The following is a 27,900-nucleotide window of genomic DNA, read 5'->3' on the forward strand; positions in this document are numbered from 1 at the left end:
CCGCACGAATAACTAAGAGAATCACCCTTGCATGAAAACGACTTCTCTCTACATGCCTGCAATAAGATTTGCCTCCTTTCCCTCACTATTCACCATGCTACAGTGGTACTGAAATAAAATTTGTGTTCACTTGTTGGGAGATGTGAACTCCAACTGATTGGAGGGCAGCAGAGTGGCACAGTGGTTAGCACTGCTGCTTGACAGTGCTGGGGACCCGGGTTAAATTCCAGCCTTGGGTGACTGACTGGAATTTGCGCGTTCTCCCTGTGTCTGTGTGGGGTTTCCTCCGGGTGCTCTGGTTTCCTCCCACAGACCAAAGATGTGCAGGCTAGATGGATTGACCACCAGTAAATACTTGGGGTTACGGGGATAGGGTCTGGGTGGGATGCTCTGGGTTGGAGAATCGGTGCAGACTCAATGAGACTTTCCTTCTGCACTGTAGGGATTCTACGTACCCCTGGAATATCTTTACTCTATTGAAGGCACATTTCTAGAAAGAAATATTCATAACTTCTACGCATTCTGTGATAAAATTTATATTTGGAGCTTGTGGTGCGATTGGGGAGAGATTATCTTTCTCCTTAAAGAAATTTCTCAGCACAAAAAATTGGCAGAAAAAGTTTGTACAACATGGTGGGTTAAATTAGAAAATAACCAACTGGAAAGAAAAACAGGTGCACATTAATAAAGAAAACTGGCTCACCCACAATGTAACCAATGATCATAACAGAAAAACAAATTTGGATTTGATGGATTATACAGGGGATTAATACTATAAGCAATGACTGTGTGCAGTTAATGAACCCATTCAATAATTACCAAGAGAAAAGTAAAATGTAGAGTTTATATTATGCAGTGTTTACATACCAACAAATTAATGCAATCATACATAAGAAGTTAGGCTTGACAATAAAAATACATTTTCTTTCGCAGTACACAAAATTAACATTAAACAGCATAAAAGGCCACAAAAATACAAATATACAAATCTAAAACTTTTAATTTTTTTTTAGAAAAAATGGTTACAAAAACACAAGATATAGATTAATGCTTTTAAGGATTCTGGTAGGAATGCAGTGATTCTAACACTCGGAAGGTGACCAATACCCACTTAGCTAAAGCAGTAAAGCAATCCTGGGACTGAAATTGAAGCCTTTTTTTGTTGGCTTATGCAGAGTTTTCCCATAAGTATTTCTACAGATAAAGCTCACATCAAATGCCTGTAACCTTTTTGTTTATATGCCAGTGTAAGAAAATAACTGCACGATCGCAAATTTCGCTTTCGGAAAACATATTTTACAAGCAGGATAATTTAAGTATAGGTTTAAGATAAGCCAACAAAAAAAAAATATTTTTTAGACTTTGGAATGGGCTCAAAAGATTGTATGGTGACTTGTGCAACTCATAAAATGGCAATCAAATGTTTGTGAAACGTCTACTTAAAATTAATAAAATTTACATGAGGGTCCTGCATTTGTACCATATTCCCCATCTAGCAACTGTAAGTTAATGCATACTAAAACAATTCCTATAATAGTCAAAACACAATAAAAAGGAGGAATGTCTTGGTATACATATTTGTAAATGAATACATGAAATGTCAATTATACCAATTTTGATACAGGTACTGATCAAATCCTACAAACAGAGAGGGAGCATTTGAATTCACTAAATGTAGAGAACAATTTGAAATGACAGGTTAGTGAATCCATGTCTGCCACAGTTTATGCCAAGGGGTCTAAATTACTTAATGCAAAAGCAAAATGCCGTGGATGCTAGAAATCTGAAATCAAGAAAATGCTGGAAATACTTCACAGGCCAGACAGCATCTATGGAGAGAGAAACAGAAGAAGCCTGACTTGCTAAGTATTTCCAGTATTTTTTAAAATTTCAATTAACAAATGCTTTGGCGCATTAGATAGAGGGATTTAATAGAAAATAACTTATTCCAAGAATAGTGTGAACATAATTACAAACTCTACAGTGTTAAAAAAAAAATGAATAATCACTGCAAATTTTATAGAATCAAAAATGTGCAAATCTTAAAAGCTGCAAATGGGACTCAGTACTCAAAGAGTTAACCGCCAACCGCAACAAGGAATCTTAGCCACTTTGTCCTGGGCTATAGTCAAACTTGTTTTCCAGGACTGAAAGCTATTTGTTACGGCTATTGGTCAACTACAAAAGCCCAAGTTTTGAAGCAAATCGGAAATATGTTTTTCTTCCTCTCCCATCACGAGAAATGGTATACTGTCCAGCAATGCACGTCGTCTTAGTCAATCACATTCCAGAAAACCAGCCATGAAGAATTGCACTAATTTAAAATGGCAATAAATCCACTAGTGCCAACTCTATAGATTGTTGAAACAGTAGCCATCTGCTGCACCTTATTTTCCTTGTCTTTAATTTTATATTGTGCATATGTTGACTAACATTAAGATATGTTTTAAGCCAATATTTTAGTTTTGTATGATTTAAATACAGTCTCCCTTCTGATGACCTGCACAGACTAGTTAAAATGTATACAAATTAAAACCTGTCAGCATCCCTTCTAAGAAATTTCAAAACAAATAAGATAGTAATTAGTGTTAACTTTATATTCTGTTTCGCGGGTTAAAAAGACCTTGGCAAGGTGTAATAGCAAACAGATGTCTAGTTTTAAAATCTTACCTTTAGCACAATAAACTTTCTTGTTGTACAGATATACATAATGTACATATTTTTAAGCTACAAAGAATTCATTGTAAATGTCAGAAAACACAAATCGAAATTCAGCTAAGGTTGGTGCTTCAGAAGGGTTGTTACCATTAAATGTAAATACTGACCCATGCTGACAGAGACACAGAGGAAATACAGTAACTAGACTTCCAACTTATGTGTCCAAATTGGATTTTCTCCTGATCAAGTAGTCTGAAAGGAAACTTTCATGCATAAAAACTTCCTATAGCACAAATATATAATACTAACATTTGTTAAAGTAACGTTAAAATATATTATGCAACTAACAGATAATTATTAGCAGGTAATACTTGACATTACTGTTTCAATTTGCACTTTTGTGAATTTGAAAATGTTCTAGTATAAAAGAATTTTATGTACATCTCTTCAAAGGTTCTGACCAACGTAGAAGAAAGAGACAGTAGATAATCCTGCACAAAAACTGTATCACCCCAGGCAACACGTTGCAAAACAAATTAAAATCCCCTTACGTCTCGTTTAGAATGCATCTCCTTGGATGAGGCCTAAAATACTTAGTAAAAATCTAGACGGTAAGAATTCTCAAAAAACTACAAAATACAGTATCAAGTGAACATAATGGAACTAAATTGATACAGAACTTTATTTTGCAATCTGCAGTCTAAGCAGAATTGGTTTTAACAATCAATGTTGTAAATCAGTAAAGGCTAATACAGTTTCTTAAAGAAAATATATTAAAGCTGCTTTTACTGCAAGTAAGGATAATAAGAGATGCAATTTCTAGGCCAGAGATGAGGGAATTTTTATTGTGGGATTTGGCTACAGCTCAGTTTTGTACTTTTGCATGCAGTGCTATTTCACACAAGTAAAATGTTTTAACCTTACAAGACCCATAACAGCCTACTTAGACCGTTGAACTTTGGCATAATTCCTGACCTTTATAGATCCCTTTTACGTCCTCTCCATGTCAGTTCTTAGCAAGTGCAATTCCATATAAACTGTAAATGTGGTTTAGGATATAAATACTGCATGAATTGGGCAGTCATTTACTTCCAGTGACAACACTAAGGATAAACTTTCACAAGAGTGATTCCAAGTACCACAGATGACAATGGACCTTCATTTTGTGATGACAAAAATTTGCCTCAATCCTAGGTATTACCAATGCTCTAGTAAATATGCCGAGCCTTGGATTTAAAAAATGCCTATGAATGTGTGTTTATTTTTGCTAAAACACTCATGGTTTTGGGTTATGTTTTTAACCCGAGATATATGGGGGTGGGGGGGGGGGGTGGAGAAGCAGAGAATCACTGTCAGATTACTGGGGATGCAACAGTTAATTTAAAAACACAAGAGTCAACTCTGGTATGTCCACTAAGATGTGCAAAAGTTGATGTTTTCACAGCCATGTGCATGAAGCTTTGCAACTCCTATCCTCCAGTAATTAGACACATCGCATTCCTAATGCTACCGATCAAACATACCATTTAATTTCACAAAATGAATAAAAGAACTACACTTAATCGACTGAACATGAAGCGTGTCGTGCATAGATTTCTCAATATTATATTTTAAATCCGTTTCATTAATTGCATATTACATTATGAAAAGATGGTATTTTTTTTCTTTTGGTAATTGCAGATCAACTGATGTTACTTGGGTTTCTTTAAGTTAAGGTTTCAGGAGATGAAAGCTTCAGTTTAAGCTGTCAAAGTGCATATAAATGACATCCAAAAGAAAATAGGTACGAACAGCAACATCAGAAAGTATATTGGGAAGTCAAGTTAATTAACCTGTATGGAATAACACTCATGGCATCAGCACTGCAATCATTTAAAAGTGCTAAGTGACAAAATGTTTAATATAAAATATAACACATACAAAGGTATTTCTTTAAAAAAAGTACTTTAGCACTAGTTCTAATCTTAATAATCTTTCCACATCACCTTTAAGTACAAGCGTAATAGTCATATGGCACTGGGATCCCCAATCACCAATGAAATAAAATTACATTTCCTAGCGGTGCACCAACTATTCCCAGAAATATACCCTAAAATCTCTCAGTCATTCTTCCCCTTTGCCTAGTTTTCTCTTTATAAATCACCTTAAGGTTACAATTTTTCCCCAAATTTGACCTAATCCAACTTTCTACTTTGCTTTCATGAAAACCTTTGAACAGCAGTGGCAAAACCAAGAGAACTGTAACTAAAATATGTCTCTACCACATCTGAGAAAACAGATCCACTGCAAGAGGATTTCAACCGCCCAGTTCAGTGGAATTATCCCAAAATAAAAAATGGGGAAGTGAGCCTCAAAGATCAAAAATTAAATATTTTTTTGAAAAGAGATACATGCACAGAACTTGAGCACCATACTGTGAGGGGAGCAGTACACCAGGAGCATACTTCTGTACAAGTTTAAATAATACTTTGTGCACCTAACCTCATTATCTACCTACATAAGTCAATCAGTCAATCCCCATGGTGAAAGCAATTACATCAGCTATATTTTAAAGTTTAAAGTTTATTTATTAGTGTCACAAGTAGGCTTACATTAACACTGCAATGAAGTTACTGTGAAAATTCCCTAGTCGCCACACTCTGGCGCATGTTCGGGTACACTGAGGGAGAATTTAGCATGGCCAATGCACCTAACCAGCACGTCTTTCAGACTGTGGGAGGAAACTGGAGCACCCGGAGGAAACCCATGCAGACACGGAGAGAACGTGCAGACTCCACACAGACAGTGACCCAAGTCAGGAATCGAACCCGGGTCCCTGGCGCTGTGAGCCAGCAGTGCTAACCACTGTGCCGTCCACTTGGCGGCACATATGACCATGCACGAACTGCCACTAGTACAGAAGCATCAAATTGCTCTTCCCTTTTCACATGCAGCTTTAACTGAAGCTTGCTTTCCCAATTCTGTTTAATGCAATTAATTAAACCACTGTTGCACCTCAAGTAGATTCGAAATATTAAATGGAATCTTGTAAAAGTAAAAAAAAGTGCAAAGAAAATGAAGCCACTTAAAGGTAGGTCCAATTTAGGTTTCGTGCCCTTTGGAAGTGTTCTGATTCACAAGTTCTTGTTCACCACCACAGGACATCTTAAGGTGACGCCTCTACAGCCAGCAGACATAAACGTGGGTAATTTCAAGCATCAGTAACACCGCACAGCAGAATAACTCAGCATAGGGTGTTCCAATTCACTTACTATTACACCAGGGTACATAAACTTTTTTAGCGACTCTGCTAATCCAATTAATTTAGTACAAAAACACACAAAACACCATAAAACACTGGTATCTCAGAAAATTAGTTGATCCTCTTTGAAGGTTACAAAACAATGTTCTTGAAGCGTAAAAAGGACAATTTTCTTACCCTTTTGATTATGCCTATTGTATCATAAACATTTACATTATTTTAAATATCTTAAACTTTAAACCAAGGATAAGGAAATCAATATATCATTTGACCATGTGTTAAATCCAGCTTACATAGGTCAATTTACTCCTTTGCGAGAATTAGGATCCGTCCATTGGTCGTTAATAAGAAATTGGGCCATGCATGGCAAATCTTTCAATCACTTAGTGTCCGGGGCATACATAGTTCACTATGGAGAATTTGAATGAGTCTTTCTGGACTTAAAACCAATAAGTTCCATCTAATTGCAAAATTGGTGCTATCACTGGAAGAGATTAATGTTCTCAATTCCATTTCTATGAAGATTGAGGTGATCAACTTATAGTAGTTACGACCACCTGCACATCAATGGCCCTGTACAAAATATTTTCTCAGAACCTGCATACTTTTCAACCTAAATGTTACCAAACAGCAAATTATAGGGCCCTTTTCAATCACTGTTTTTGCAATTTATTCACATAAAATAACAGAACTGCATTTTGTGCTTTGCCAAATAAAGCCCCCGTATACTAAATAAACTGCTCACTTTGATAACATATTAAGTGATAACATATCAATATTACTTTTAGCTTAATTTAAAAATTGATTTGATGAAAATGGAGTAAAAGCCTAACTAATAGCTAATTTGCAACGTTTAATACATTTAAAAAAATATATATATAATTTGACAGTAGGAGCCTCAAGAGTTCCAACATTTTCATTCTTTCATGCCAAAATCACCAGCCCCAGGTAAAATGAGCATTGCAGGGAACAAAATTACTAGATTACTTCTGAAGTTGGAAATATTTGCAATATCAGGACACACAATTCTTCAAAAAATATTGGCTTCGTACTGTTAACAGCTTCTTAATTTATTATTTCAGAAAAATCTATCCTGTCACACATGTCCCATTTGTCATTAAGCCAATGGCAGATCCAATCTCCTCTATGCTGCAAATGTTTTGTGAAATTTTTCAAAAGTACATTTCAATGCATTACTGTAACTGACAAAAGGCTTTCATTGTAGGTGTGAAATTATCTTGATTTATTCTCCCCCAGAGTTCATGCAGTTATTTCCCAGCGTTTGAACGTCCCTCGATTGAAAGTTTTACTTCTTGTGGTATGAAGGAAGGCCGGGAGGAATTTTTTGCCTCCTCTGATTGAAAGCCATCTCTTTGGAAAACCGGGGTGGACCAACGATGTTGAAAATTTGGGTGGCTGGGAATGCCTGTGCTTTCAGGGTCTCTATGCAAATACTGCATGACTGGCTCTTTTGAATAGTTTCTAACCTCCGAGTTTCTATTAACGTGGATTGAGACTTCTGGAGGAGCTAAAACAACTTCCGATGTTCCCGTGGTCCTTGAATCGTGAATTGAAATAGTATTGATTGGACAGAATGCTGGCTGGGTAGAGCTCCTGCCGGAAGATTGGACACCGAGTGAGACGCAGACATTACCCACCGTGAGTCTTTGACATGAAAGTCCAAAGATGTGTGCAGTGCGATCTGGGTTACAAGAAGACCAGCCCTGACCAAATACAAAGAATGGATGCTCTGGCGTGACCTCTACACTCACCTATAACACAGGAGAGAAATCACAAGGCCTCAATCCCAAATTAACACATTTACATTAATGAGAAAAAAAGCAATTTAATTTCTGATGTTAATCAATCAAATAAAATCTTTGCTGTTCCAAACACTTCCTGCACTGGCTCATCTTTACAAGAGTTTTAACTCAAAAAAGGCCTAAACTCCATTGTATCACAATTCCATAGGCTCTCTGTATACGTCTGGCAGCCATTTTAGTTCAAGTAGGAATGGACTAACTTGGTATCTGTTTTTTGACCAACAGTTTTTGCTTTAAGAAGGTTATTTGTAATTGTAATTGCAGACTCACCTTCGTTTGAGGTTCTCCTACGGAGAAATGGAGGGTGACATATCCGGGACGCTGGCTTTCAACAATGTCAATCACCATACTGGAGTCAATCTTTAACCCGGCACTAATCTCTGCACTATGCACAAAGTCCTGCGCTTGCAGATCTTCTACACGTTTCAGTTCCCCATTTGCTAACTGGATGATGGCACCTTTCATAAAGTGTGAAGGAATATGAGCAGGTGGGGACTGCTGGACCAGGACGGGCTGAAGGAGTGAACCCGTGGATTGCGATGTTGGAAGTGGAACCACTGCACAAGCCCTTGTTTGCCCTTCAGGATGACTTTGAATGATGGATTCTGTAGCTGCAGCAACATTATTAACCAACACACCTTCCTCAAGAACAGGCGCATCAACAGACATTAATACTGGCTGCCCATTGGCTAATATCATTGCTTTATGCAAATGTCCACGCTGGTCATCTAACGATTGCCTTTTGAGTCCTGTGGTAGCTTGCTGTTGAGCAGGCAGGTAGGCAGACCGTGGTAATTCTTCACTGGAACACAATTCTGCAATGTTTTTACCTGGAATGATTTGAGAGAGGTGTCTTAATTGCTCTTGGCTTTTGAATGAATTCTGTGAAACTTTTATGCTACTTAAGACTTCTTTTCTAACAACCACGGAACCCTGAGACCCTTGAGTACCCAAACTCCCAACTACTTGTTGGACTTCTAGGTCTGTATCTGGTGTACTCCTCTGTGCTGGAGAGATAACCTCATTTCTCGGTTCGCGGTGAGCAGAAAAATGGGGACTGCCTCTTTGGTTCTCCATCGATGAGGCAGAGAGCTGAGCTTCCTTTCTGCTGCCAACATAATGGGGTGCCTGAAGCTCTATAAATCTCTCGTGGCGTGATCGCCTTTCAAAGTTCTGATGGTCTGAAGCTCCTTCACCTCGGTTTGCGGAGACTTCCAGTATAGTTTCAGCAGCTTCTTTGTCTTTTGCCATCTGAATGCTATATCTACTTTCATGACAAATATCTGGATTTGGCACTGCTGTAGCAAACGTTGCAAACGATGGTGTTAACAGTGAAGGTTGGAAATGGAGTGGAATCCTACCATGGCTCATGCCTTGTGAAAGATCTGCCGTGCTTAGGTGAGACAGCGGTCCTTGTGGAGTTAAAGTGTGTACAGGAGAACCCGTGGCTTTGTTATAGGTTTGTGCAGGAGATGCCGCCTGTGGAGGAGGAGTGCCAGCCTCAGCCATCATGGAAGGATAGGAGACAAGTTGGGAAAGATGAGAGGCGGGGATGCCCACTGCAGAGGAAATCAATGGATTTGACAGAATCCCATGAGAGACATATGGTACTGGATATGGAGCTCCTACAAACTGCAATGAAGTGTGGGGTAGCTGGGTGTAATGCACAGGCGTATATGGAACCCCATGGTGCTGAAGAAGTGGAGATGCGATGTTGTATGCTGGCGAGAGATGTCCCATGTTCACCAATGAATGTTGAGCACTTAGTGAATAGTTTGCAGAAGGTACAGCCAATTTGTACATCATGCCATACTGATCCACTGCGACTCCTGGTGAGTTTTCACCATCATCAGCTCGGACTCCATATCTCAGTATTGTTTGGTTCTCTTCAACAGCACTTCGGGACCAATTAGCATCGCTTGCAGCGGGAACACTGGTTGGCAGTGTGTTATTTTTTACGACATCCTCACCTCCAGTACTGTTCTGTAGTAATTCTCTTTTCTTTGGTGGCAGGCATTCTTGGTTTCGTTCATAAGCAGGTTTCATATTGTACTCCAGGAACGTTGTTTTTCCTATTAGTATCACTGAGGAATGTCAGCAGGAGAGTAAAGATATTCTAGAACTTTCCTCAAACCGCCTGCTGACAGGATCCTAATCAGTCAGAGGAGAACAGAAAATATGTAAGTGACACTAAAAGTATAAACAAATTGCTTTTATACTGCAAAATGCATGACATTCTCAAAATCAATGCTTTTATAAAAAAAAGATTAATTCTTATTGTTGTTCAGTAGGCTCATAGGTGTCATTGTTGAGTAACAAAAATTACTTCCACTTTTAGTAACCAAAGTTGGTATCAAATATTCCCCAAGTGAAGTGAGCCTTCTGATGTGGAGTAAGTCTTTAATCTCAACAGTGGAGGAGTATCTCTTGGGTCACTAACTGAGACACAGGAAATAGGAGCAGCCGTAGCTCTTAAGGTCCCGTGAACCTGCTCTGACATTCAATGAACTTCTACATCAATTTTCCCACCCTATCCCTCAATTCCCTTAGTTCCCAAAAGCCTTTATCTCAGTCTTGAATATACTCATCAACTGAAAATCCACATTTCTCCAGGTAGGGAATGCTGAAGATTCGCTACTCTGGTTCAGGATATTTTTCCTCATTTCAGTACTAAATGGCTGATCCCTCGTCCTGAGGCTATGACCCTTAGTTCTAGACTCCTAGACGTGGGAAACAGCCTCTCAGCATCTACATTGTCAAATGCTCTAAGAATTCTATATGTTTCGTTGAGATCATCTCTCATTCTTCTAAACTTCACAGAATATACATTTGTTCTACTCAATCTCTTCTCATTCGACAGCCCTGTCATCCCAGTGAACCTTCAATGCATGTCCTCTAAGGCTAGTATATGTTTCCTTAGGTAAGGATATCAAAACTGTGCATAGTACTACAGGTGTGGTCTCACTGAAGTCAAATAATTACAGCAAAATTTCCTTACTCTTATAACCCAATTCCAAACCCCCTCCCAATACGCTGAATGCTATTTGCTTTCCGAATTGCTTGGATGCATTTACATGTTCATTCTCTGTGATTTATTTTCAAGGGTGCCAAGGGCTCTCTGAATACTAAATTTTATTCGTCATTCACCTTTCAAAAAATATTCTGATACTTCCTTTTAATACCAAAGTGGATAACTTTATGCTGCAGATAGTGACCAGTGTAAACTGGGGTAAGACTCCAGATGAATGTAACAGCCAGGAAGTCAGAAATAAAAATATGGAAAATGCTGGCAAGCGCCCAAAAGAGAATAAAGACAGGCCAATATGACAAAATTATCCCAATGCTGTGTTCTAATGAAGGGGCGATACTGAAAATGTAAATCAACCTACCCTCTCCTTGACATTGACAGTCCCACTCACATCACTGGCATTACCTTCTGTGAAGAAAATGAAAGACATAGGCATGGTCTTATATTACTGCGGCCAGTGTTCAGACCAGAGGGCTGAAGAGTGCCCGGAAGAAATACAAGATACAGTTCCTGAAGCTTCCACTGAGTCCAATCTGGTCTCTTTGTTTTAGGCCTTCACTTTGGCAAAGAGGTCAGATTGGGAATGGGAACAGGAGCTATCACAGCAACTCACAGAGCATCAGGTCACACTTACAGACAGATTTCCTACATTTCCAGACTATTCTCCATTTTCCCCATTGTCTCCAAATTTTCACTGTTTTGTTTGTGAGAATTTTTCACGTTTTTCCACCTTTGTAGCTATTTGCGTATTTTTCATTTTATAATGCAGCCCCATTGCCTGACTATAAGAGATAGGAGCAGAATTAAGCCACTCAGCCCATCAAGTCTGCTCCGCCATTCAATCATGGCTGATATTTTTCTCATCCTCATTCTCCTGCCTTTTCCCCATAACCCCTCATCTTCTTATTAATCAAGAACCTATCTATCTCTGCCTTAAAGACACTCAGTGACCCGGCCTCTGCAGCCTTCTGCGGCAAAGAGTTCCACAGATTCAGCACTCTCTGGCTGAAGAAATTCCTCCTTTATGATCCCTTTATATATGAAACGTTTAGCGAGTGGTGTATCTGCTGCTTTTCCCCCTCTTCTTAATCCAGCTTTATAAAATGCTCATTCAATTCTTCACTTTTCGACCTGAAGTTGGTGGTACGCCCGAAATGTTAACCTATCTTTTCAGTACACTGACGTTGACTGATCTGCCATGTGTTTTTAGCATTTTCTGTTTAGGTTTTGAATCGCCAGCATCAGCAGTCCTTTATTCTTTGTCCTGATATCATTTGATTTTTTTTTTGGAAAAGGTACTGTAGGTATTATGTTAAATTTAACAATCACAACTATAACCTCTCCAGAGTGGAAATCTATTGTTTGAAAACACCATTATCTGGAAATCTTCTGAGCAGATCCATGCATTCCCTTGACATCATCAGCATCATTTTAGTACAGTTCTTTAGGAGCATAAACAATAAGAAAAATGTTATTACTACTTTATAATGTTTTATCACTGTTTATGTTTCAGCTATTCATATCTATGGTGTTTTGCAGTTCACACACTTGTGGTTAGGTATTCTAAAGCCATTCTATATTCCAGAAAATACCAAAATTCAGAAATGACTGGAATCAAGCATTCTGGATTGGAGATGTTATAGTGTATATCGTAAGGAATTTTATATATATGGCATGTTTTGCAGAGGCAGAGACTTAAGTGTGGAAAACATAATTTGCATATTGAAATTCCAGGTCTCCAATAACACAAAATACCATTCTAGCTCTTTCAATCTGTCACTATTTTTCTCGGGCTCTCTTCAACTTTAAATAGCAACATGCATGCAATGTCAGGGCTTTGCTGTTCACTGGCTGTCAAAGCTTGGAAGAATTTACCAGCTGGTGCTTGCATGCTGTAACTGCATCAGGTGAGAAAAGGCAGAACCTTGACATTGCACACATGTTGAAGATTAAAGTGCCAGTGAGCTTGAGAAGTACAGCGGCAGAATTATTATTTTTTAATTCCTTCACGGGATATGGGTGTTGCTGTAATGCCCGTCCCTATATTGGTGATGGTCACGAACCACCTTGCCAATTGAGTGGCTCGCTAGGCCATTTCAGAGGGTAGTTAAGAATCAACGATATTGTTGCGAGTCTGGAGTGACATAGGGCAGTATGGACAGTGGATTTCCTATCCTACAGAGCATTAGTGAACCAGGGGGGTTCATGACAATCTGATGAATGGACAATCATCATTTGTGGTATTATCTTTTTATTTCAGATTCAGTAAATTAATGAATTCGCGAGCTGCTGTGGTGGGTGTTGAACTCATCTTTAGATCATTAGTCAAGGCTTTTGGCTTACTATTCCAGCAGCATAGCCAACATGCAGTTTCCCAATAAGAGATCTAATATCCCTTTATGTAGCAATGTGTAACTAAAACAATTTTTTAATATGACTTGATCCATTTTACAGTATTTAGAATGAGAATATTTTACCTATCTGCACCGCATTTAGCAGGGAACTGTCAAGTTATGGCTGTCACTACCAAATGCCTCCAAAGGAACAGATGTGAACTGGCATCCTTTATGCTCCCGTATAACAATGGGGAATAATCTGAGCCAGAAACCTCAGTAATGTCCAATGATCACACACAGTATCTAAACTGTTCTAACCTTACCTGGGAGTGTTTCTGTTGACACAGAGTGCCCAAAATGGAAAAGTGCTGTTTTTCTGAGAATTGACATCTTTCACCTTGATGAGCACAAGGAAGATTAAACGCAAATAATTCAGTATTCATGTAAACAATAAGGAACACAATTTTCAAGTTTCATCTTAGATTTCATACGCACTTTTCTATTAAGTAAGAGGATGGCTTACCTCACACTTTACACCTTCCATAGCTTATCATTAGCTAACATAATGCCAATCATTTCATCATCAGCTAAAGTAGTATCCAGCAAGGCAACTTCTAACTTGATACTAAAAATGGAAAGGAAAAATGAAATATTTTTAGTCACTGTATGGTGCAACAAAATATGTATTGTCAGTAAGATTTCAGTAAAGTAGAATGTATCTAAGAAATTTTCACTCGAGTTGTGAAAAATGGCTCGCAGTACAATTCTAGAATTGCTGTTTTCAAACCTTATGAACATTTTAAACTAAACAATACTTAAGTGACGTAATGAGAGCCACAGTTGTGTTTGTGATGGCATAGTACCATGTACATCAATCTGTATTTATATACTGCCTTTAATGTAATAAAATGTCCCAAGGCATTTATAAGGCAAAATTGGACATCATACAATGGAAGGCAATATTAAGGTAGGCACCAAAATCTGGTTAAAGAGACAGGGTTTAAGGAGCATTTTAACATGTGAAGTGTTGACAGCTAAAGGGATAGCAACCACTGGTGAAGCAGTCAATATGAGGGACGCTCAAGAGGTCAGAATTAGAGAATCGCAGAAACTTAGAGGGAGAAAATTATAGAGCAGGGAGAAGTGAGGCAATGGAGGATTTAAAAACAAGGATGAGAATATTACATTTGAGACTTTGCTTAACTTTGAGCCAATGTAAGTCAGGGAGCGTGGAAGTGATGGATGAATGGAACTTGGTTAGAGTAAGGACATGGGCAGCAGAGTTTTGGAGGACTTCAAGTCTACAGAGGGTAGTGCGTGGGAAACCATCCAGGAGTGTGTTAAATCGTGAACAGAGGCTGTGAATAGGAGTTGGGAAGCGTACATGGAGGGTGAGATGAAGAGAGGATAAGAATGCAGTGAAGTCAGAAGAGAGAGAGAATGATGAATTCAGATGAAGATTGAAATCAATCAGAATGAGAAGTTGCACAGTGCAGAAGCTGAGGGAGATAAGCAGTGAAGATACCTCGGTGTGATATCTGGGTGAGCAGTAGAGGATGAGGATTTTAAATGAGAGGTTGTGGGGTAGTGGCAGCAGCCGGTGGCGGTGACGTGGTGTGTGAGTGGAAGACCAAAGTGTGATTTAGCGAGAGCCAAATCACCACTGTCAATTTAGGGAACAAGGTGACTCGCATCCCAAACCACGAATGTTCTGAGATTAAATTGTGGGATGTGATTGCTAGAAATCCGGCAAATGTCACAGTATATGTATAATTACATTTCTTTAAAAACTGACCTGGCAGGGGTGAAACCATGATCAGGCAGGGGACGAGGCTCACTCATTGCACTTGGGGTGTGCTGACACCTGCGATAGTGGTTTGCCTAAGCTAGGGTAGAGTTAGGGATCAGGGAGCTAATGAGGTTAAACCGAGGCTTTACTTGATGCAATTTTTCAAAGCCATCTGGGCTTTTTGATTAAGATGAAGCATTAGATCAAGCCTGGGAGGGGGTACAATGCCTCATCCTGTCAGCTTGCATCTTGTTTGATCGAGCCCAAGATGGGGTGCAATGCCTTGTCAGCTTGGATCTTGTTTGTCCCTCATGTGGGGACCATGATTGGATTTAATTTGAATTGGCTTTTTTGATTAGAATTAAAGTACCGAAAGGTACCAAAAAAAACTGACTTATTTAGTCATCAAATTCATAGTTGGTCTGTCAGCGTCTCTAAAAGAGAACAGATGGGATATTTTCAAATTAGACTTTTCCTGACAAAAGGGTCTGCATCCAAAGTGTTAACACATCTCAGGTAAAATATCAGAGGGTGACCTACACTGTTGGAACTGTGTCCAAAGACAGAGTCAATGTGCCAGGAGATGACAAGAAAAAAATGTATCTGAAAAATGGGGGAAAAAATACTTCAAACTGATGGAGTGAAGCATCTTGTGTTTCAAGATTATCCAAATCACAGATGCAAAAAATGACCAAGACAATGATATTACAGAAACTCAGCATGTGTCTGACTGATATCTGCCAAACTATGCAAAACAATTAACTAAACAACTTGCCCCACTCTTTATCATGCCTACAACATATAACATGATTGTCAAGTTCTCAGATTTTTGTCTATTTGGTGGGAAAGAATTTTGGGGTTAGTTTTTGTGATATTGTTGTCAAGTTAAATTCAATCCACAAGGGGCTTATTTTCTATCTGGGAATGCTGAATAGATTCATTAGCCAGGTCCAGACAAACTGGGCAACAGAAGGGTGTTTCTTGCATTCTATATCAGTTTGGGAAGAGGGGTTTTATTAGTACATTTTAGAGATATTTGCACCATGATAGCAAATTTCTATTTATTGAGCACAGTAAACTTTCCAACTGACTGGACAATGTGCTACCACGGCTTCTGCAGTAAAGGTGGAGGAGAAGGAGGAGGGCGCAGGAGATGGGAAGGTTTGATTTGCAGCTCAGGAAACTAATCCTCGTCACTGAAAATTGGGAAGGTTGATCAGTCAGATTTGCCCTCCCATGTTTCTCTGGAAAAAAAAAACAGACTGCTGGCAGTTGCAGTTTGATACCATCAGAGAGGCAGAGAGTTCTGTTCTACAGTTAGCACTGCATAGTTCTCCAAATACTGAGTTCTAAAGTGAAATTTTGCCTGCCTCAAGGGCTAATTTTGCACAATATATATATTTTGACGTTATAAATAATGATGTGAAATAGTTGAATTAGACTAAAACATATCCCACTGGGTAGGTACTGTATCTAAAATAAATCGGACCACTGGCGTCATCTCACTCCCTTTGAAAGATAGGAGTTCTTGAACTCAGTATACACAACAAGTGTTCATATTATTTCAATTCCCAGTCACACTGTCATAGATATTGGGAGACAAAGGTATTGTTCAGATTGCAGGGGAAATGGAATCTGCTTACATGGGTAACAGCTAAACTAAATCCCACAGAATATCTGGTGTAGAGCAGAGATTTGTAACCATCACAAACGCACTATTTCTATCCCACACTCTTATACAACAATGCAATGTAGTCAGCCTGATTATTCTGTTCAAACAATTTATACACACAATCAACATTTTAAATTTCTATCCCTTTATTGTTTTTCAACATTGAAAAGATTCAAGCCGATTTATGTCAAGAAAACGTTCACTAATATAGCCGTCCCTTCTTCATCACTCCTAATCTATTCCTGAAAAGCTGGAATGCTGAACAAAAGTGTGTTAAATGATTATATAAACATGGAGCAGGATTAGGCCATTCGGCCCTCGTGCCTGCTCCACCATTTACTGAGATCATGGCTGAATTGACAGCACTCTTAAGTCTACATCCTGTCTACTCCGATAACCTAGAATGCCTTGCTTACCAAGAATATATCCACCTCTGCCTTAAAAATATTCAAAGGTTCTGCTTCCATCGCCTTTTCAGGAGTTCCAAAGACTTGCAGCCCCCAGAGAACAAATTTTGCCTGGTCCCCATTTTAAATGGACAACCATTTATTTTTAAACAGTGACCCCGAAATCTAGATTCTGCCGCAAAAGGAAACATTCTCTCCACATCCAACCTGCCAAGACCCCTCAGGATCTTGAATGTTTCAATCAAGTTGCCTCTTACTCTTTTAAACTCCACCAGATACAAGCCTAGCCTGTCCAACCTTTCCTCATAAGACAACCCAACCATTCCAGGTATTAATCTGGTAAACCCTCTTTGAACTGCTTCCAACACACATCCTTCCTTATGTTAGGTGACCAATACTGTACATAATACTCCAGATGTGGCCTCACTGAAGCATGACCTCCCTACTTTTATATTCAATTCCCTTCGCAATAAATGTTAACATTTTCTTAGCCTTCCTAATTACTTAGCGTACCTGCATAGTAGCCTTTTGTGATTCAAGCACAAAGAACACCTTCCGCATCTCAGAAGCGTGCAGTTTTTCTCCATTTGGATAATATGTTTCTCTTTCATTCTTCATGCCAAACGGACAATTTCACATTTCCCCACCTTACACTCCATTTGCCAAATCTTTGCCCATTCATTTAACCTATCTACACCTTTTTATAGCTTCCTTATGTCCTCGTCACAATTTACTTCCCTACCTATCTTTGTGTCATCAGCAAATTTAGCAACCATACCTTTGGTCCCTTCATTCAAGTCATTTATATAAATTGTAAACAGTTGAGGTCCCAGCACTGATCCCTGTGGCATACCACTCATTATATCTTGCCAACCTGAAAAAGACCCATTTATGCCTACTCTCTGTTTTCTGTTAGCCAGCCAATCATCTATCCATATTAATATGTTACCGCCTACACCATGAGCTTTTACTTTCCATAATAGCCTTTGATGTGGCACTTTATCAAGTGCCTTCTGGAAATCGAAGTACAGTATATCCACTGGATCCCCTTTATCCACAGCATGTGTTATTTTCTCAAAGAACTCTAATAAGTTGGTTAAACATGATTTCCCTTTCACAAAACCATGCTAACTCGGTCCTCGAACTTATCCAAGTGTCCTGCTCTAACTTCTTTAATAATAGCTTCTAACGTTTCCCTATGAAAGATGTTAAGCTAACTAGCCTGTAGTTTGCTGCTTTCTGTTTTCCTCTCTTTTCAATAGTGGAGTTACATTTGCTATCGTCCAATCTAATGGGACCTTCATAGAATAAAGGGAGTTTTGGAAAATTAAAACCAATGCATCAACCATCTCACTAGATACTTCTTTTAAGACCCTGGATGAAATCCATTGGGATCTGGGTATTTATCAGCCTGCAGCTCCAACCATTTACTCAGTACCACTTACTCCCCTGGTGATTGTAATTTTCCTGAGTTTCTCCCTTCCATTTTCTGGTTTATAGTTGCTTCTGGGATGTTACTTGCATCCTCTATACTGAAGACGAATGCAAAATACTTGTTCAATTATTCTGCCATTTCCTTCTTTTCCATTATCAATTCCCCAGGCTCATTTTCTAAAGGACCAATGCTCTATTTGCTAACTTGTTTCATTTTTAAATATTTATAAAAACTCTTACTTTGTTTTTTGATTCGATTTATTATTGTCACATGTATTAACATAGTGAAAAGTATTATTTCTTGCACGCTATACAGACAAAGCATACCGTTCATAGAGAAGAAAATGAGAGAATGTTTCTAGCTAACTTTCTCCTGTACTCTGTTTTGTTCCCTCTTCCTTAACCTTTTAGTCATCCTTTGCTGTTCCTTATATTATGTCCAATCTTCTGACCTTTGCAAGTTCCCATAAGAAAACACATAATAAGGGTGGGTTACGTTCCCTACTTGTAATTTTGACATTAAAACCTATTGGCTACCCGAATATAACTGGCCTAAAAATCCTCTTACTAACTTACTACTCACCTCCCATGTGTCACTTCCTGTCACCCCACTTGCTGCTTCTTACTAAGCACCCCCCTCGCCACTTGCTTCTTTCGACCCCCTCCTGCTCGCTGCTTCCCTCCACCAACCCTCTTGATCTCTCTCACTAGCTACCCCGCTCGCTCGCGGGTGGGAGTTTGGGGATCAGGAGAAGTGGTGAGCAGGAGGGATAAAAAGGGTTGGGAGAGGGAAGCAGCGAGCGGGACAGCAAGCTGGAGGGAGCACGAAGAGATGTGAGCAGTCGGGAATGAGGGGGATCGGGAAAGAGAAGCAACAAACTCTTAGAGTGGACTTTAAACAGGGGATACCTGTATCACAAGTCTTTAAAATAAAGTTTATTTAATACTCACAAGCAAAGCTTACATTAACACAGCAATGAAGTTATTGTGAAATTCTCCTAGTCGCCACACTCCGGCACCTGTTCAGGTCAAAGCACGTCTTTCAGACTGTGGGAGGAACCGGAGCACCCGGAAGAAACCCACGCAGACACGGGGAGAATGTGCAAACTCCACAGACAGTGACCCAAGCCGGGAATCAAACCCAGGTCCCTGGCGGGCTGTGAGGCAGCAGTGCTAACCACTGTGCCACCCTATAATGTTGAAAAAATATGAGTTAACATAAAAGAAATGTATTTCGTTCTCTTCTCCACGCCTGGCCCCCGATTAACTATGGAGCTTCCCAGAAAAGACCAGGGATTACAACTAGGGTTTTTCTGGTCTACATAACTCAGATGTGTTCTGTACTCTTATTTTCATGGAGGACAGACATAACATAGTTTTTCCAAAAATGACTTATTCTGAGTGACTACTCCATCTCAAGAACCAACAGCTAATTGATGTTATGATGTTTCTAACAGCTACTGTCCTGCTGCAACTCAGTATAATTCAAATGAAACAGAATAAACTGCGATTAGACTACATGTACTAAATATTCAGGGCTATCAGTGAAGAATCCCTGATACAAGGGTAGGATATTGGGAATACAAATCTTCAGCTTTAATATTTAAAAGGGATCATCTCCAGATTATAATTTTATTCCTTGAAGAAAGTATCATAATTTGAAGTATGATTCAGATCTTCTCCTAAAGTTACTGACTTCTAACAGTTTTGCTCCTGATTTTTCAGACATTTCCAGAATAAATGGATTATGGTGCTGAAAGGCATTACCTAAAATTGGCTGACTAATGGTCAATGTGCTCTGCAAGTAACTGCACTTAACCTTCAAAAATACCAAGGTTTAGTGAAATGAAGCAAAGAGAAGACCAAACAATTTAATTTACAAAATATAATTTGCAGCTGAATCCAAAATTTGACATCAATAAATTGCATTTGTTGTTTATTTATATAATAAACACCAGTTTAAACCAATTTGAATCTTCCAGCACTAACCTCGTTGAGGACTAAATCACATCACATATAAACTGTATTCACAAAAATAGGCCAAGAATCACCGGATCTGCTCTTGCCGAGACGCAATCTACTTTGTTAACTGTATCATGCAACATCTAACCTCAAAGCCAGAAAGTAATGCTGGCAACACATTTATAACGCAGCTCAAAAGGAGACAAAAATAAATTTACAGTAACTTACATTATTTTTAGAATCAACGACGAAAACAGAAAAGATTTTAATGCAATCTAAATGCAATGATTTTGTGGTTAAGTGTGCAACTATCAAATAATCTAATGGACTCCACTTTTACCATTTGACTGATATTTAAAATCAAAAAGAAAGAACTTGCACTAATATATTGCCTTTCACATACACAGCACATCCCAAAACGCTTTACAATATATGCACTGCTATCATGAATATAAATAAGACAGTCAATTCACACATCCCAAAATCACCCAAACATCGATGAGAGAAATGATGAGACAATTTAGCTGGTTTGAGGTCTCATCTGAAAGGCAGCAGCTCCAACAGTGCAGCACTCCCACAGTACTGAAATGAAATGTTAGCCGAGATCATGTATTCAAGTCTCTGAGGTGGAGCTTGAATCCATGACTTTCTGAGTCAGGAGCCAAGGCTGGCAATAATGTTTCTCTCCGACCAACAGCTTTCAAGACTATAGAGAAAGACTGGCCAGATAATGTGACAGTCAATTTTCTGTCTACTTCCAAAAAATGTTTAGCAGGAAATACTGTGAAGATTTCTCAGTAAATAAAATCTGCATGGATAAACTTTGAGTTTAAACTGACAATACATACAAGTGTAGATCAACACCTTCATTAGAAATTAACAAAGGATGTTGTGAAATGGATACAAGTAATAAGAGCTGGTATATTTTAGTTTGAATTTCCTGTTGCCAAATAGAATACTGACGTGGGTGAAAAACAGGAGGTAGCAGATTGGCCAGGCATTCTATCCGTATAGAACTTTTCTAAATGGTACATAAAAGGCAGAACCTCTACCCAAAGTTCAATTTCATGAAAATGATCGACTCGCACCAATTTTTACAGATGCACCATGGAAAGCATCCCATCCGGATGTGTCACAGCTTGGTATGGCTCCTGCTCTGACCAAGACTACAAGAAACCACAAAGGGTTGTGAGTGCAGCCCAGTCCATCACGCAAACCAGCCTCCCATCCATTGACTCTGTCTACACTTCCTGCTGCCTCGAAAAAGCAGCCAGCATAATCAAGGACCCCTCGCATCCTGGACATACTCTCTTCCACCTTCTTCCGTTGGGAAAAGATACAAAAGTCTGAGATCACGCATCAGCTGACTCAAGGACAGCTTCTTCCCTGCTGCCATCAGACTTTTGAATGGACCTACCTTATATTAAGTTGATCTTTCTCTACCCCTGGCTATGACTGTGGCACTGCATTCTGCATGTCACCTTTCCTTCTCTCCTATGTATTCTATGAACGGTATGCTTTGTCTGTGTAGCACATAAGAAACAATACTTTTCACTGTATACTAATACATGTGACAATAATAAATCAGATCCAAATTCCTCACGCTGGCTTTCTCTCTCACTCGTTCTCACATATATACCCAACCAACCAAGGCTTGAATCAAGTACTCAAGAACCACTCAAGTAGATGCAAGGTAAAGCTTGCTGTGCCATGAAATTATAACAACTCCAACTCCAGAAGACCATTCCTTCTGCTAAGTATAATTCCCCCCCTCCACTACTTTTGACATACTTATGACTCCACAAAACAAGCTTAGCAGCAACAAAAACAGAAAATGCTGGAAGATTTCAGCAGGTCTGACAGCATCCATGGCGAGAGAATAGAGCCGACGTTTCGAGTCTGGATGACCCTTCGTCAGAGCCCAATGTGTGGTGGACCATAACAAATTTTGCTCTTTGGACCCACAACCACCAAGAACTTGGGGTTGATCCTGCCCAAACCATATTTGGTGGAGAAGCCTGTGCGATCTGTAGACAGCACACTTTTGCTATTTCAGATGTGCTGCATTCAAACCATCTGTTCACCTCCTCCACCCACCCAGCTTTCCCTCCTGTAAAACAAATATTCAAAATGATATATGGGTAAAGGTGCACCCACATTATATTATGGATGTGCTACTCCTGCTCCGCACTGTGTGGAGACCAAGATGTGGCAGTTTATTTGGCTGAGGGTCATCTTTGTACTCACAAAATTTCCCAGAAATGAGAAGTATAAGGGATGACCATGACATCAACAATTCAAAGACAAATACTGCCTTGGAAGTATCTATTTATATCTACACCCTATTGTGTCTGGCTCTGTATCATGCACTGCCTAAAAATTAAGGTCATGTTGCTGTCAGGCGAGAATGCATGACTGCAGTTTATTCAGCCTGTTTGAATATAAACAATAGCACATGCAGCAAGACAAAACAAACATTTTTATATTAATTAATGAGATGTGAGCGTCACTAAAAAGGCATACATATATTGCCCATCCCTAAGTACCCTTCAGAAATCACCAGTGTAGTCACAGGTAGTTTTTTTAAATAAGTTATACAATTTATAGTTTAATTGGGAGACCTGCACCATATTATGGTATTAAACCAGCACAATCAGCCTTGAACTAATTTAAGCCACGGTGGCAGTGATTTATTTATTTTTATTCATTTGTGGGACACGGGCATCGCTGGCTGGTCAGCATTTATTGCCCATCCCTAGTTGTCCTTGAGAAGGTGGTGATGAGCTGCCTTCTTGAATCGCTACAGTCCATGTGCTGTGGGTTGACCCACAATGTGGCGATATATTTCCAAGTCAGGATAGTGAATGGCTTGGAGGGGAACTTGCAGGTGGTGGCGTTCCCATGTATCTGTTGCCCTTGTCCTTCTAGATGGAAGTGGTCGTGGGTTTGGAAGGTGCTATCTAAGGATCTTTGGCGAATTGATGGTATTAGTATTGGCTTCCTAGGGAGAGAATCATCAACCCTGGCTTCCAGTGCTGACCACTGCCCTGTGAGCACTGATGAAAATAAATGTGGGTGGTGCTAGTTAGGACAGGATAGGGCTGACCTGTGTGTCATCCACAATTAAATAATTCTGCCAATAATTCTTGTCCACCTTCCTTCCTCCTTGGGAACGTGCTTATATTCATTCATATCCCAACATCAGTAAAGGTGATCTCAAGCCTTTCAAATGACTGTTTGTACACTTTTACTTCGGTGCTATCTAAACTTATGGAAGCTGCTGTTAACTTTTCAATTATTGATTTTCATAGAAGCTCTAGTTTAATTCCTATCAACAGTCTGCCTTCCAGCATGGTAATTCTACTGATTATCTTGCTTCCCATGATATTCACTATTGGGATTCTGATTTGAACATCTCCGGTAAGTTTTCTGTCTTTGTTTTGGCCTTTGATAGGGTCCATGATTTCTATGTAGGTTACTATCACAACAGCTTCATATTGTCATATCTAATTCCTCCCATGTCGCTATATATACACTATAGGTGATTTTGCCTCCCACTCTGTCTTTAGCTTGGGGATTGCCAACACTCTTTCTTCTATTACCTCATCCTTTTAACTAATGACTTCCTTCATTCATTATACAACCCTACCCACTGTGGTTCCTTTTCACCTTCTTCAACTTCCTTCAGATTTTCTGCTCTCATTATTCATATCCCAAAGTTGTCCATGCAATTAATGAATTAATTCTTTCTCGTCTTGATGTGCCTATATATGGCAATTTAAACAAGTTTCTTTCCGTCCCTCAAGGGCAATTTCTTCCTGTCTTTGCTTCTCAGCTTTGACAGTTCCACCATCAGTTCTTTCTCTTCTATTGCCATCTTGAATTTCCTGTTTCTTCGTCCCTAAAGTGGAACTCCCACACTCCCTATATTGCTAAAACTACCTCCAAGAAGTTCAGTTTCCTTTCTCTTAATACTTGCCCTCTCAGCAACTACTAAAGTCTGTTTAAAAAGCAGAACCCATCAAATCCTTAAATACTATAGAATATCTGCAAGAATGTACGAGCATTTCACACTTGAAAAAACTATAATCTTAAAAGTTCTTAGCTACAAATTGTCTTTTTCCACTGCAATTATTCTGGTCCTTGTCCAATTTAATGGCATTACCAAAGGAAGGAAAGTATGAGAGAGGATATTCAAGTTAAACAAGAACAGGATACATTCAGAGTTTCTGAGGGAAGAAATGACAGAACGGTTGTACTGTGAGTAGATGTGTGCAAGAGGACTGAAGAGCAACCAGCAGCAGAGTTTTGGTTGAGCTCATGTTTACAGAGGATAGAACATGGGAGGCTTGACCAGGAGAGCATTGGAACAGTCACATCTTATAGTAGCAAAGGCATGGGGGAGCATTTCAGCAGCAGATTAGCTGAAGCAGGGGTGGAGATGGGCAATGTTATAGAGGTGGAAATAGGCAATCTTGATGATGAAGCACACACGTGATCAGCTGCTCATATCAGGGTCAAATACAACATTAAGGTTGTGAATGATCAGAAGGTAGCTAGTGAGAGGTATGCAGTTGGTGGCAGGAACCGGAGGTAATAGCTTTGGTCTGCCCAATATTTAATTGGATATTGGACCAGCAATCTGTCAAATCAGACACAGTGAAGGGATTGAGAGAGGCGATTCCAGGTGCTGTCAGCATAGTATAGAATCTAACCCATGTTGTGAGATGATGTTCTTAACAGGCAGCACGTAGATGATAAAGTGAAGGATGACCAAGGATAGATCCCTGAGGGGCTCCGGAGGTAATGATGCAGCAAGGGAAGAGAAGCTATTGCTACAGAACTTTACTGTTCCCCAGAGACCCAAATGTGTTCTATTGCACCCTTTTCCTATCTTCTCTATATCTTCACCGCGATGAAGTCAGGACTCATGTTGTAGTTTCCTACCCTTACTTAAGCGTTCCTATCGCTGCTCTTCAAAACTACAGGACTCCTTGCTCTACAAATGTCAACCTTTTGAAGACTTAAAAGTTGTGATGGACAGTACTCCATTCACTCCAGCAGCTCCCTGGTACAAGTGGCCAATGTGTTGGGCTAGACTGTGAATGTTGGTGGACTGTTCCTCAAATTCAATCCTCACAAGACATCAACATACATGTAGCTGCCACACAGCAGATCTGGCTGAATGTCCCTTCAGTAGTTCTGAAGCGAATAGTAATATCCCGACTATCTTCCTGACCAAAAGCTAAGCCAAATACAGGATAGAAATCAAATGTGGAACCTTCCTGGCTTTTACAGCACAAAACTCCACTGTCCAATGCCTCTACACACATAGTCATCAGGAGATCATGGTGGGGATCTCCTTTAATTGCTTTGTTTGTATCATTTAAAAAAACACAACCCTCAAACCAATGTCTTCATTCAGTGTTTTGAAAGAATGTCCATCTACTATTTCCCTAACCCTAACTAAACATGCAGCATTAAAGTTACACCATTGACAGGCCCAGCAGGAAACTGCCATTCTTCCCACAGGTTTCTAAACTTCAGCAAAACAGGCTGGAAGACCACATCTCTCGTTGTTCATTTTTTACCTGAAAATCTCATCCTGATTCCAGCAGCCTCCGAGAATTCACGGACTTTCCCCCCCTCTGTGACCGAGTCTTAGATTTCCTTTCACCTGGAAATTAAAAAACTCAACAGCAGAGAAAAAAAACTTTACAGCGACAAACACCATGGCGCATGCTGATGGCGTCACCCCAGGCGCCCGAACCGTGGGCGCACTGGGTCCTCCAGAGACAGCGCCCCCCTCAGCCGGGGAGGGCTGCGGGGGGATTGCAGGCTTGCAACCACAACCCTGGACTGGGAGGTGAAATAGTGTGGACTGTCACAGACCTGGCAAAGGGCTGTGTGGGCTGCTGCAGTGCTGGGACAGTACTGGAGAGTATGCAACACAGTTAATGTTTCGGGCTTATCATATTTTATCAGAGCTGGAAAATAATATAACAGGTTGTAGGCTATGGAGATGGCAGATGGCAGATTGGAGGGATGGTTCCCTTTGTGATATCCCGGTCCACTCCTCAATCACTCTCTTCCCCCATGGCACCTTTCCATGTAAGGGCAGTTTTACCTCCCCCTTCTCACTGGCAATGGCCCCCTTCCAGCTGAAACAATGATATACTTAAAGTTTAAAGTTTATTTATTAGTCACAGGTAGGCTTACAATAACACTGCAATGAAGTTACTGTGAAAATCCCCTGGTCGCTACACTCCGCCGCCTGTTTGGGTTACACTGAAGGAGAATTTAGCACGGCCAATGCACCCAACCTACTTCTAATTATTTCAATGTAATCATAGAGAATCATAGAATCCCTACGGTACAGAAGGAGGCCATTCGGCCCATCGAGTCTGCACTGACCACAATCCCACAACCGTACATATTTAACCTGTTAATCCCCCTGACACTAGGGTCAATTTAGCATGGCCAATCAATCTAACCCACATATCTTTGGAGTGCAGGAGAAAACTGGAGCACCGGTATTCGCTGTATGTGCTGTTTTCGCTGCTCACAATACGGTCTTCTCTATACTGGGGAGACCAGACCGGTGACCGCTTTGTGAAATAGCTCTATTCAGTCCACAAGCATGATTGCAAGTTGTCAAACACCAGTCATTATAATTGTCCAGATAAAAACAAATTACTGCGGATGATGGAATCTGAAACAAAACAGAGAATGCTGGAAAATCTCAGCAGGTCTCACAGCATCTTGGTCATTCTTTGGGTCGTCCAGACTCAAAACGTTGGCTATGTTCTGTCTCCACAGATGCTGCCAGACCTGCTGAGATTTTCCAAAGTTCTCCTTGATTTCAATTGCCCACCTTGCTTCCACTCTGATCTTTCTGTCCTCAGCCCACTGCCTCAGTGAGACACAACACCAGCTCAGACAATGGCAGCTCATCATTTGATTGGACAGTTTACAACCTTCTGGACTCAATTTTGATTTCAACAATTTGAGATAATCTCTACCCCTATTTTGTTTCCTTTTGAGATTTTTCTCCTTTTTTAGCTTTCATGATGGCAGCTCAGGATTCTGTCATTCACATCTCCTCGAGACATGTCTTTTGTTTCTTTACTTGTCCCATTACCACTCTCTTTGACCTTGCACCATGAAACCTTTTATCACTTGATCCCTCCTGCCTTCCACTATATCCCATAATTTCCCTGTCATTCCCTTTCCCACCTTCTCCCCTTTCAGTTGCTTGAAACCCACATCCCAGTCCGGACAAAAGGCCATCCATCATATTAACAGTCTCCACAAATGCTGCCAGACTTGTTGAATATTTTGTGTTTTTGTTTTAAATTGCATTAAACACAAGTTTGTTTTATATTTAATCCAAGGCAACCTTTCAGGAATTGGAACATTTGGTGAATCTGGATTTAACGATGATTAAAATTTTGACATCTACATTTGCTGTTAAAATAACTTCAAAGCAGAGGGACTAAAATCCTTATGTGTGGTATTTACAATTTACTCCATGAAATAAAAATATCATT

At 39.8% G+C, this 27,900-nt stretch overlaps 1 protein-coding gene across 4 annotated transcripts; it reads right to left on the reverse strand.

Annotated features, from left to right (window-relative positions):
- Positions 1 to 831: 831 nt before the first annotated feature.
- Positions 832 to 26,100, reverse strand: LOC144489079 (ataxin-1-like). Of its 4 annotated transcripts, none has more exons than XM_078207032.1 (7): positions 25,942 to 26,077; positions 19,353 to 19,578; positions 13,610 to 13,711; positions 13,410 to 13,483; positions 11,112 to 11,158; positions 7,993 to 9,873; positions 832 to 7,671 (listed from the first exon to the last, which is right to left on the reverse strand). In XM_078207032.1, exons 6-7 carry the CDS (start codon positions 9,766 to 9,768, stop codon positions 7,168 to 7,170), a joined length of 2,280 nt encoding a protein of 759 aa, XP_078063158.1. In that variant the 5' UTR covers positions 9,769 to 9,873; positions 11,112 to 11,158; positions 13,410 to 13,483; positions 13,610 to 13,711; positions 19,353 to 19,578; positions 25,942 to 26,077; the 3' UTR covers positions 832 to 7,167. The 4 variants fall into 4 exon arrangements, with proteins under 4 accessions (XP_078063158.1, XP_078063157.1, XP_078063156.1 ...); XM_078207031.1 differs by having other exon boundaries at positions 19,340 to 19,578; XM_078207030.1 differs by lacking the exon at positions 19,353 to 19,578 and having other exon boundaries at positions 25,942 to 26,100.
- Positions 26,101 to 27,900: the final 1,800 nt, after the last annotated feature.

Source organism: Mustelus asterias, unplaced genomic scaffold (assembly GCF_964213995.1).
Source record: "Mustelus asterias unplaced genomic scaffold, sMusAst1.hap1.1 HAP1_SCAFFOLD_1996, whole genome shotgun sequence".
Classification (NCBI taxonomy): Eukaryota; Metazoa; Chordata; class Chondrichthyes; order Carcharhiniformes; family Triakidae; genus Mustelus; species Mustelus asterias.

Bases quoted from the DNA above. Each gene is read 5' to 3' on its own strand.
- LOC144489079 (XM_078207033.1), bottom strand. From the start codon at position 9,768: ATGAAACCTGCTTATGAACGAAACCAAGAATGCCTGCCACCAAAGAAA. The intron at 7,672-7,992 runs GTGAGTCTGCAA...CCTGTGTTATAG, and splicing joins TAGGAGAACCTCAAACGAAG to GTGAGTGTAGAGGTCACGCC.